Here is a 12,392-nt window from a genome sequence, read left to right on the forward strand (position 1 = left end):
GCAGACGCCTCACGCCGGCGGGAGGCGGCGGGCACGGCGAGGCCGTATCGAGGCGGCCATTTTCCGCCCTCCGCCGTGCGCCCCGTGCCCCGCCGCGGCCCCGCCCCGCCCCGCCGTCCCTCCCCTCCCCTCGCCCCGCCCTCCGCCGTCGCCGAAGGTTGCCGAGTGGGGGTCGCGCGGCTTCGGCACCTCCGGAGATTGCCGAGGGGCTTCGGCCCCTCCCCGGCCGCCGCCGAGCCCGTGACCGAGGCGCTCCGGTGGGTCGGAGCCCGCCGCGCTCGCACGCAGCTCCTCCGCCCGCTCCTTCTCCTCGTCCTCCTGCTGCTGTCCTCCGGCGGGGCCGGGCGGCGCGGTGACAGAGCGGGGCGACCGCGGCGGGGGGCGGCCGGGGCTCCGGCGGCGCGGATGGCGGAGGGCGGCCAGCCCCCGCAGCAGCAGCAGCAGCCACAGCCGCAGCTCCTGACCGGCGGCGGCGGCGGGGCCGCCCGCGGCGTGAAGCGGGAGCCGGAGCTGGAGCAACCCATGCCCGGCGGGGACGGCGCCGAGGGCGGCCACAGCAAGCGGCTGCGGACGGAGGCGGAGGCGGAGGGCGGCGGCATGCAGGTAGCGAGGCCGCGGGGCCCGGCCCGCACACGCACGGCGTGTCCCGGGGCCGCGCGGAGGGCGCGGGGTGCGGGGTGCGGCGGGGCCGTAAGCGGCGCCGTGCCCAGGTGCGGGCTGTGCCCCTCGCCGGGGCGTGGGTGCTTCCCTTTGTCTGTGTGCGCGTGGATCGCTTTATTGTGGATCGCTTTATTGTGGGTCGCTTCATTATGGCAAAGCGGGATAGGATTTTTTTTTTCCTTTTTTTTTTTTTTTCCCCCCTTTTTTCTTGGCTTCAGTTCCTCGTAGCACATCTATGGTGGGAGCAGTGCAATGTATCCATCCCAACTTCTCCTCGCTCGGTCTCTCTTACCGGTGAGAGTTTCAGCTCGCCGCAGCATCCCCGGCTCCTCTCGTTGTCCCGTGACTCTCCCTCCCCATTCCCCGGCTGCCCCTGGTCCTCGCGGGCCCTCCTGGAGGCCTCCCGCTCGTGCCGTGTGGCGCTGCTGCAGCCTCGTGCCTCTGAGGGAGCACAGCGAGTCGTGGGCCGGCTGGGGGAGCTGGGGCTGTGCGGAGGAGCTCAGGGGAGACCTCATCGCTCCCTACAGTGACCTGAGAGGAGGTTGTGCTGAGGTGGGGGTCGGCCTCTGCTCCCAGGTAACAGTGATAGGGTGAGAGGGAATGGCCTCAGGTCGCACCAGGGGAGGTTCAGGTTGGATATGAGGAAAGATTTCTTCCCTGGAAGAGCGGTGCTGCAGTGGCACAGGCTGCCCAGGGAGGTGGTGCAGTCACCGTCCCTGGAGGTGTTCCAGAGCTGTGTGGATGTGGCACTGAGGGACGTGGTCAGTGGGCATGGTGGGGATGGGCTGCTGGTTGGACCAGGTGATCTTAGATCCAGCTTTAATGGTTTTGTGATTCTGTGAGGCTGCAGCTTTGCCTGCACGTGAGGCCTGGGCATGGCATGAGGGTGCTGGGTGCCACTGGGTCCTGTGCTGCTGTGGGACATGTACCCGTTGTGCTGCAGCTGGTGCCAAGCTGGGTGGTATCCATGTGGACCAGTCAACCTACTGACAGTTCCCCACCAAGGGACTTGATCTGGTTTAACAGCCCTAAAATTCAGTTTTTTACATATACGTTGTCTGTATCCATTAAAGCTGTGCTCCACATTCAGATGAAGGAAAGTATTTTGTTTTCTGCTCATTGACTGCTTCGAGGCAGTAGGATTGCAGTGGTGGGGCTCCCTCAGTGGGCACACACAGCCATGTTAGCACAGTAGGAATGGATGGGGCTGGGTATCAATGCCCAACACTGCCAAACATCCGGGAAATTAAATTCTACATCTTTGTCCCAAGAAGCGAAGATGGACCATAAGGTGGCTTTCATCAGTGTTTCTGTTCACATAGTGTGGTCTTTTGAAGTTACTTTGCTTTCAAATAACGGGTCTTTCTTTAGCATTTTCTCTGTGTTTAACTGTATGTAATGCTTACAAGCAGAATAAAGAGCCTATTCTTTGATTACTTCTTTTGCTTTTTTCATATGTACTGCAGGCTTTCTGGAGGCTGGAATTAACACCAGCGACTGTTGTACCTTGTTTTTCCTGCAGATCCTGTCAATTTTCTACTTCCTGCTCCCGGGCCACGGGCTGCTGCTGTGCAAACTCCATGACCTCGTGTTTCGAGGCTGATTGGGAGGGATCCCGGGGTGCCGCGCTTGCCACGGTTCCTTCCGTGCACAACTGATGGCTCAGGATGTGAACGCCGCTTCTGGTGCTGGGAGCAATCATTTAGCTACAGCAATTAGTAACGCAACTGGAAAATGAAGAGTGGCTTTTTTGTTGTTGTTGCTGGTGTTGTCTGGTAACGTGAAATATCAAGCCTAGTCTATGGGAAGGTAGCGGCTGGTTGCCGAGAACTTGAGGCAAAGAGAGCCTGAGAGCTGCCAGTAGCCCTTATGTTTATGGGGCTTCTTGCTTTTTGCTGCGTGCTCAGACAGCTTATGCCGTTAGGGTTTCATTATCTAATCCATCTCTGATCAGGCCGGATAAACGGTGTTTGGCCAGAGCTGATCTTGTTAGGAGGGTGGTGCAAAGCTGCTTGAGTTGGGATTGGGACAAATCGGATCATGGCTGCTATCTGCTCCTGGGACTGATCGCAGTTAATCGTGGCACGGGAGGAATGGTCGTGCACAACCTGCTGCTTTCCAGCTCCCTTTAGTGTGTGAGTGGCAAAAACCGCTGGCCAGGAATGTCTCCTGAAAGTATTTGGGTGTGTTTGTAAGCTTTGGAAAAGAAGGGCCCCAGAGGTACTGCTGCTTTTTAACTGTTTAGATCCTAGCTAGGAATGGGATCACTCGTTGCTTGCAGGCTTGGGTGAGTGGAATCGTTTGGATCAGCCCCCTGATCTGCGTAAAAATCATCCCCAACAGAGGGGATGACAGTATACTGGCCTCAGTCACTGGTGAAACTTCACCCCGAGGCAGTTGTTGATGCAGCTGTATTTGATGCTTTTCAGACGGGGTTGCTGTACAGATGGAAAGTTCTCCTGCAGTAAGCTTGTCTTTAATCGTGCGAGGAACACTGGGAACAGCGGCCAGTGGGGAAGAGCCCCTTCTTTCTCTTCAGGGCTGTAGATGAGGCTGTCAAGTCAAGATGCTGTGTTCCTTCCCTGTCGTTGTGCTAAAGGTGTGCCAGCTGGCTTAAGCTGCTGAGGGAAGTTGTTATTAAACTAGCTTGTAGCTTTGCATGGGGTTGAATGAGTTGATTCGGTCCCCAAGGTGAATTTTGATTTAATTTTTCTGAGGTCTGCTCTGGTTAGTGAATTAAAAGTGTGTCTGAGAGTAATGTGGTAGGAGTTAGATGAAGAGTGTGCGGAATTGATCCTTCTTCAAGAACGACTTCTGTGCTCAGTATCCCCGAGTCCCTGGGATGTGGCTGATCAGGGAGGGTGTTTAACACAGCTTCTGGCCTGCGCCTTATCTAGTCCACGTGAACTTTTAATGGCTGCAACAAGTGACTTTGTGTTGCCATTCTGGCATGTTAGCATGGGGTTTGTAAAGATGGCTGGTGCTTTGGCATCAGTCCTTTGTAGCAGAAGAGGTCCAGGCAGGGATGCGATGGCTGTTGCCAGTTTGAGGTGAAAATTCCTGCGTGGTCTGAAATGGAGCTGTGTGCTTAACCTCGAGTGGTGTGCATGGGAGGGATCTCAATGACTGGCCTGTTCCGTGGTTTCATGGTTCAAGCTGTGGACCCTCTGTGGTTCTTCAGATGAGGATGAGAGATGGATCTGCTACTAATTTCCAAAGATGGTTTTGAGGCTTTTATGAGTAGAGGGGCTGACTGGGGCTGTGAAACAGAAGAGGCCTGTGAACAACAGCTTCTGAACCGCGTGTGACCCTGTGGAAATCGGAGTATTTAAATCTCATGGAGGGGAACACCTAGTTCCAATTCATCATGGCAAAGCATGACTCAAAATCAGGTTAGCTTTTCCCCCCTCTTATTATTCATGCCGTGACCGTCTTCGTAAAGAAGCAGCAACACAAAATGTCTGAGATATCCAAGATGAGGAATGGAATTCCACTTTTACAAAGCTGACCCCTGCCTTGGGTCCAGGATGAAGTTGGTGGGATGCTGTTTGGACAGGCTGTTGTGGAGGTACTGAGGTGTAGGGAATCACCTTTTCCTTTGTTGTTACTTCTCTGTTTGCTTTTGACCTATGGTTGTTTTTTTCATGTTGTTGCTGTTCTGTTTTTGTTTTAAATATTTGAGTGTTCGGAGTTACCTGACACTGTCTGGGAAGGCTTAGAAAAACTCCAGTTCAAAGCACCCTTTTGGCACGCAGGCTGAAAGTTGGGATTATAGAGGTGCTGGGAGCACTTTAAAGTTGGCTCTTTTCCTGCCATATTCGGGAAAATGGAAAGCCCCAATCAAGTATTGTGGATACTTGAGTACCCCTGCAGGCAATGCCCGTGTTTCTCTTTGGATTTCAGAGGTTTGTGTTTAGAGGCGATGGCTGGAGTTGAGAGATTGGAAGCTGAGCAGAGGTCTGGCTTTGCTGGAGCTGGTTTCCTTCTGCATGTGTGTACCAGCTGTACGCATACGCTTACTAATTTTTCCTTTCCAGAACTCCCATTTAGACGCACAAGCGTGCTGGCATCTGCAGGATGCCTGGGCTCTCTTTTTGCAAGAGCTGAGCTCGGAGCGGTATGTCTCTCAGCATCGTTTGGCTTTTCCTCCCAGGGAACCTATCAGCAGGGCTCCCACTCGCTCTCTGGCATTTATGCCTCACCTCTCTGCTTCCAGGTAATAAAAACAACAAACCCACGCAAAACAGAACCAAAGCTAGGCCAGTGGTGAGCCATGTGTGTGGAAGCCATGGACCTGAGCAGGGCTCTGTGTGTGGCCTGGGGCCCCCCGGAGACCTGCTAAAGGGCTGCTTGCTGGTAGCTTGTGAAAATAAGCCTATCGCTGGTGGCCTTCGGGCTGCTGCGCGGGAACCTCTGGCCCTCAGGGCGTTTTGGGTAGAAATTGTTGTAAAACCTATTAGTCTGTGCTGATGGCTCGTCTTGTGACGTGGGGCAGACTCCAGTTTTCAGTGGAGAGAAAGAGAAGCCGGTGTTTTGGCTGCCTGGAAACTTGTTGTTTAATTTGCCAATCTTGGATATTACTTGACCTTCTCTGTGTGTGTGCTTTTGAAATGCCGTGACTAAGGGATCAGAGGAACATCCAGAAGTGAAGTGAGAGAAGCAATTAGAGGTAACGAGTTCCAGTTCATTGAAGCATCCTGTTGATCTACATTTTACAGTGGTATTGAATGGAGGCTGGAGTGTAGCTGTCATGAGATAATCCCAATGTTTAGGGATTAGTTGCTTGACTGCGTTTTGGGCCTTAGCTGCCTTTGCTCTCCAGTAAATTTAATTTTGCCTGCAATCTTTTCTTAAGTCAAGAAAGTGCTGGTTTGCAGGATGCGCTTATATTTCTCCAGGGGTGCTTCCCCTCTATTTCTCTTTCATGAGCACACCGCCATTTTGTAGAACCACAGAATCATTTAGATTAGATAAAACCACTGAGATCACCCGGTCCAACCCCCAGCCCATCCCCACCATGCCCACTGACCACGTCCCTCAGTGCCGCATCCACACGGTTCTGGAACACCTCCAGGGACGGTGACTGCACCACCTCCCTGGGCAGCTCCAATGCATCACTGCTCGTTCAGTGAAGAAACTTGTCCTGATATTCAGCCTAAAAGTTCTCTAGTTTGTCCTGGAAACCAAAGATCCAGGCCCAGCTGAATTTGAGCTTGATCCAGAGTCTCTTTGGATACAGCCATGCAATTTCCATTAGCTCGCTTGGTGAGACATTGATGTTCAATCGTCTATCCCGTTGAAACCTACTAACCTTTGGAGGGTAGGCAAAGTGTACTTGTGATTTGTACCAACTAGAAAGCTGGGCATGAGATCTTTTACTCGCATCTCTGTTGCAGGACAGTGGAATGTTGTTACAGTGGCTGCGCCTTCCCATTGCTGCTGCCTTTGTCCAGGAGAGTTCACTGTGCAGGAAAATTGGATGCTTTCTTCAAAGAGTGTGGGCTAGAAGCAATTGTTGCTTTTTCTTTATGACTTTCTTGGGTTTTATCTGCTCGTAATTGCCTTGACAATAATGCAAGTATTACTTAGCATAGAAATGGGGAACAACATGCACCATTTAAGGGGAGGGGAGAAAAAGCAGCAGCACATCTTACCCTGTGGCTATATGTAGCTAAATTTCCTTTAATAGAGAGGCTAAAGAAGCAACCTTATGTGGTGTTTCTGTCTGTTGCAAATATCAAAACATTCTCCCCAGAGGCTCCCAAGCTCCGGGATCTGGATCCAGCTCAGGTTTCTTGCAGGGCCGCGTGCTCTCCTTGCACAGGCTTTCTGCAGAGCTCTTCTCCTGTAGGAGATCCTCACAGGTGCTTGGGGTGGCTGTGGCTCTGGGGGCGAAACCCAGGAATAAAACCCTACCAAGGCTTTACAAGGCTTGATTTAGCACTGCGTGGGTTGAGAAAAGGCTGAAGCTGTGATCCCAAGCCTGTAATTTGCTGCTGGTGGTTGCTGTTTCTGCGCTGGCAGTGGGGTGGGAATGTTGCTTTATTGAGTCCAGAGAGCTGGCTTCCACAGGGCCCTCCTTATCTTCTCCCTTGGGTCTGAGTATTGCAAGCAAGAAGGCTGGAGGGGATGCTCTTGGATGGTAGTGTATGGGAGGTGATGCTTCAGAATAGTTCCTGCATTGTGTTGATTTGTGTTCTATTTCTTTGCATCCTCTTCATGGGAAGAAGAAATAAAGAGCTTCTCCATTGCCCTTCTTCTGTTCCAGAAAGAAAAAGGCTGCTGTCCTGTGTTTGCTGTCAGTAAGAAACGCCTTGGAGCCCAGCTGGATGGGGATGGGTACATGTGCAAGTGTTGGGCTCTGGGTGCTTCTGAAAGCTCAGCTTTTGAGTAACTTGTGGTGGTTTCTGGGATTCAAGGCAACATTTAAGTGATGCTTTTCTAGTCCCATGATAGAGTGGGGCACCGGGAGAAGAACCAGAAGAACCCAAGCTGCTGCTGATGGCATCTGGGCGAGTTTGCTCCCTATGGAGACCCAGCCGAGCGGCTGTGTGCTGTGTTTTTATAGATGACCTCATCTCTAAGGGCATCAGATGGATAACACTCACCGAGGTGCTGTTAAATCTGGAGGGAGTTTTGTTATCAGATAAAATGGGCGCAAGTTCAGATTGAGAGCTGTTTGGTATTTCATTTCTTTTGTTTTTATCTCTTGTCTGACCCCAAACCGTATTTACCACAGATAATCTAAGCCCTGCACCGAATACAAAACTATTAATTTTTAATGGTCTTTTCTATGGTACTCATCTCTGTAGCGTGGGTACTTCATAGCTACTAATGATCTTATTTCTTGTTTTCCTGAGAGGTAGAAAAGATATATTATCTTTTATTGTAGGAAATGAGGAATTGAGGTACTGATAATATGGCCAGCTTGCAAAAATCTCATTAACAACTGCAACCTGACTCTTTTTCGTTCTTATTTCTATTTGTTTTTACTGTAGCTGGTGGCTCTGTGGTAATGTTTAGACGTTTGATCTGCAGCTCTCCACAGCTACCGCTGCTGCCACAGGCTGATGTCTAAGTGTGCCGTGTTGGGCAAATGCAAAGTGATGCAGTTTTCACTTGGGGGGAATGAGAAAGTGGAAAAGCTTTGAACTAAATAACGTGGTCATCATTGTAAAGGAACTTCGCTTTCAAGGTGAGATAGGTTTGAAGCCTAACTTTGTAAGCAGAAGGGATGCTGTTAGGTCAGAACCCACGTATCTCTCAGTTTCTGCAGTGATGGGCAAGTGCATTGCACAGCTGTTTCTCTTTGAACACAGTCTTTCCTGGGCGTAAATAAGAGTCAGGAACAAATTGCATAGAAGTCAGTGTACCTACATGAAACCAAACGGAGTTACATGGATATCTGTAGCTTGTATCTTTTAACATGGAGCTCTTTTGCAAATAAGATGATGTTCCAACAGAGGATGTCGCTACCTTACCTTCAAAGTAAAAAAGCCCAGAGCAGAACTTTTTGGTCTTTTAACAAGGAGCAGGCTGCTGTTCACACAGAGAAGGACAGGGACCAGCACCTCTACTCTGCAGCTCTTTGAGTTGATCTGGTGGCTGCCGGCAGGGCGCCTCATTTGCGGGGACCTGAGGTTTGATGCAGGAGAAAACAGAGTATAGAAATGTGCTGTGTGGCTGGGGCTGTGCCATCTGCACAGAACCCTAAAGAATAGGATGAGGATTTTGGACTGGGTGCCTGATCTTGTTGCCAGGCTTGTCAGACTACAGCATAGAAAGTAGTATAAAGCTGTAGGGGGGGGGAGAGGGGGTTGCAGGGAGTGAGATTTAGATGAGGTATCGGGGGAAAGTTTTTTACAGAGAGAGTGGTGAGATGCTGGCACAGGCTGCCCACAGAGGTTGTGGGTGCCCTGTCCCTGGAGGTGCTTAAGGCCAGGTTGGATGGGGCCCTGGGCAACCTGATCTAGTACTTGATCTAGCAGTTGGCAACCCTGCATGTGGCAGGGAGGTTGGAACTTTATGATCCTTGCAGTCCCTTTCTAACCTAAGCCATTCTATGTTCTGTAGCATTTCCATCAGTCCATCTGCACTTCCAAGGCCCACTTCTGACCCACAGAGTTATTCTCCAAGAACTGGACTGCTGTGTTGGACTTGGGTGTGGTGAATGAGGCTGGGGCTGGCGTTTGAGTCTGTTCCAATTACCCATTTATCAGACGTGTGTAGACATATGTGTCTGAGCGCGTGTACGGAATATGCCAAGAAACTGAAACGATGCATGTAATTAGGTCTGTTTTTCCTTTGTGTGTCACTATCTGCTGATTGAGTCCTTGCAGAAAGGACTTGCTGCCTTTCGCCGTCTTGCCTGGTCTCTTCTGCCTTCTTTCAAGTACAAGTGCAGTGTCGCGTGCTCAGTGCCAAACATTGCAGACAGATTCAGAAGAATAGCTTGTCTCTAACTGTTGATAAGTCACAAATTTGCTTCACTAAATTGTTCATGTTTCATGTTCTGGCCTGAAATCCGCCTGTTTGCGGGCTTAGGAATGTTATCTGAGCTTCTTTCCATCAGGCTTTTTTGACGGTTGTAGAGATGATCTTGGGGTAGGTCTTTTTGGTGGGGAAGGTGTTGACTACAGTGCATGGAGTATGTGGAGGCCCTGTCAGACTCCATGTGGATTTGGTTGTTTGTTTTCTTTCTTCTTTCTTCCTCCTGCTCCCATTATTCGAGGCTCAAGGAGGTAAGTAAGGATTCTTCCCCCACTGCTCAACAAACTGATGTTTTGGTCTTGAGTGGTGTCAGTTCTTTGTGACTGCCTTCCGGGAGGAGCTTGGACCACGATTCCTTTTAGCATGAGGAATTTGTTGATGTGTGACTAGGGTTAACTGTGGACTGTTAGCTGATGGATGTCGATGGAGCATGTCCATGCTGCTTGGAAAGGTTTCCTTAAATAGGCATGACCTTTCCAGTGAAAACAGGAAGATAATTTTTGCCATTTTTTTTCTTTCTTTTGAGCTTGGTGCTTGTTTCAGTTTTGGAACTCCTGATTACTGCAGGCACTTGCTATAGAAGAAGCAGGTTCCAGTCTTGGTAGCTTCATGGGACAGGGTTTGTCAGCTTTCTTAGAGTTTGATAGAGTTTGGCTTGCTTTGCAGTGCAGCATTCAGTATAGCATTCTTTCTGTACCAGCTGCTATTTTTTTTCTCTTTTAACCTTTGGTGATCTGTTTCTCTTTCCTTTTCATGCTACCATCCGAAAATCTATGTATAAGGACAAGACATGAGGGCAGGGAACATGTTCTGGTTCATCACATGATAAGAAGCTCCATTTCTGTTGGCTTTTGGTGTTTGTTGGTGTGGACGTTGCAGCTGAGCTGGGGACAGTGGTCCTTTCCCCACTGAGTCAGGAGCCCCTGGCTGCCAAGTGGACGTGGTGACAGGCTGCTGCCCAAAGCAGGCACCACATGGAAACACAACACGTGTTTCCAGCTCCTGCAGGCACTCACTTATTCCAAGATGACAGATCCCTGTCTTTTCATCATTGCCACTGACAAGGTCTTAGCGGGCTCTTCTATGAACTCTGTAGTCTGTTTCTGTCTAAATAAGCAGGAAATCTATATGCTTTGGCCCCTATTGTAAGATATCATGCGGAGTTGATTCTCCTGGGTTTAATTCTTGATAAGGAGATGGTTCAAGTACTCTAAAGAGTGGACCGGTTGACCGGTCTTGATGTCATGGTGGTATCAAGTATTTTATTTGGCTTGTGTGCCTTGCTTGGTCATCAGAGTTGGTCAGGATAGTCTGTGGAAATACAGTTATTATGGCCATTCTACTGAGCAGTTCCTTACTCCAGACTACCAGTTTGATTCCTGAACTCTTGGACTCTACAGTGAAGATGCAGAGGTTTGTCTGTATTCCCAGTTCCTTTTGGGATTAGCAAACTTTACTTCTGCTTCCAGAATAGGATTTTGAAGACCATCCCTAAATCTCTGAACCCTTTAAGCAAAAGTAAACATGTGGCATTGTTCCCTGCCATGGGTGAATTCCTACCATTGTGAGACTGTGTCTGGCTGTGACTTCCTGAGCAGGATTTTGATGATGAGTAAGGTCACACTAAGTAACAGAGAACTTCGTAATGGGCCGCTGTTCAATTTTAGTTCTTAGGTAAGTATTGTTCTGTCTTGTATGGATGCTCCTGGGCTGTGGAGGCTGTTGGGTGATCAGCTTTGCGCTTGGCAAGATGCATTTCTTTGTAAATCATTACTGCATTGTGCTTATCGCAGAGGTAACTATCCGCGTGAAGTTACAACCAGAAAATGAGGTGAATTTTATACAGGCTGCATTCAAAAAGCTGTTCTATGGAAATAAGGCTGTGCTGGGAAGCATGGATGGGATGTGGCACGTCTTGTCTCCTGCAGGCTGCTGCTGCTTCCCTGGGTGACTCAACAGAGACTTTTACCTCTGGCCGCTGTTGAATTATTCCTGGGTCAGGACTCGCTGGAAGCTGTCTTGTTGAATGCTAATTTGACATGCAATGTGTGAAGGTTATTAATTAGCAAGGTGGGAAAACCAGCGTGCCTGTGGGATGCTTTCCTCTTACCTGGATGAGCTCAAATAGTAAAAATGTAAAGCATCCGGCAGATTTCCTTACGCTGTTGTCAATGAGAACCAAGAGCAAATTGTGCTGCCTTCAGAGCCCTCTGATAGTATTGTCATGGCTTCTGCTTCTGTTTACAGATTTCCCGTGTAGCTGAATTAAATTAACAAGACTGGTCAATTCATTGGTGCTGTTTTTAATGCCCTGGGCAGCAATGAATCTGGCAAGGATGCAGCGTCGTTTTCATGTGCTGTTCAGAAAGGGAGGATGTAGGGCTGAAACACGAAGCAGTGTTGTTGCTTGGGGGAGAGGTTCACAGTAACAATGAGGATGTCAGGGGAAGGGAATGGAAAACACTTCCAGCAACTCATTTTCCTCTGCCACTCGCAGGGTGGTCAGTCACTAGGTGGGCCAAGTTGTTTTTGTCGTGTATTGGCTAGACAGAGACTAATGTATCCACAGAGTTTATACAAGGCAGATAGCTGTACAGGAATCAAAGCAGATCTCTTGGTTCCTGTTCACAGATGTAATCCTTTGTTTTCAGCAGTTAAATATCCCTGTATTCTTTGGCCTAGCTTTCGTTATCATAGAACTGAGCCCTTCTTAAGTCCTTATGTGTGTAATGGCATAATGCTGATGCTAGGAACAAAAGTTTTGGTGTGAGAATGCACCCAGAGAGAGAATTAACTGCACCAGGCTGTTTGTGGAGAAACAGATCCTTGAGCACTGGGTTCAGACAGTCGTCAAAGAGGATGGTCCTTGCAGAGTGCTTTGGGAGCACCACGAGCTGCATGCTGCCACGTCTTATGCTGCAGAAGCTGACTGCGTACTGCAGCATCCTTCCCTAGCACCAGAGTTCATTGAAATACTCACGTGGATCTGTAACCTGTTGTTAGGGGTGGTTTCTGCGGTAGCCATGGTGCTGTGGCTTCCGGCAAGGGATGTGTGGTGTGAAACCTTACCTTGGGGCTAAGCCAGTCTGACTGGAAGAAGCAGTCCTCTACCTCTGCTCTCTCTTCAGTTCTGATTTCTCCCTGTGTTTTGATCTCATAGAAAATGAATAATGCCAAAGAGGAATTTTGTCGCTGAAGCAAGCTGACTCTGCTGTGGTGGATCTTGTGGCTTGGAAGATAAT

At 49.6% G+C, this 12,392-nt stretch overlaps 1 protein-coding gene across 13 annotated transcripts in view; it reads left to right on the plus strand.

Moving 5' to 3' along the window:
* Nucleotides 1–390: 390 nt before the first annotated feature.
* The window catches only part of RBFOX2 (RNA binding fox-1 homolog 2), a 161,770-nt gene continuing 149,768 nt past the window's right edge, over nucleotides 391–12,392 (plus strand). For all 13 annotated transcript variants that reach the window (XR_004307447.1, XR_004307453.1, XR_004307454.1 and 10 more), the window contains exon 1: nucleotides 391–603. Coding sequence is in view for 9 of the 13 variants with exons in the window: in XM_032444984.1 (XP_032300875.1) it covers nucleotides 406–603 (198 nt within the window). In the remaining 4 variants the exon portion in view is untranslated. The remainder of the gene's footprint in view (nucleotides 604–12,392) is intronic.

This window comes from Coturnix japonica, chromosome 1 (genome assembly GCF_001577835.2).
Source record: "Coturnix japonica isolate 7356 chromosome 1, Coturnix japonica 2.1, whole genome shotgun sequence".
Lineage (NCBI taxonomy): Eukaryota > Metazoa > Chordata > Aves > Galliformes > Phasianidae > Coturnix > Coturnix japonica.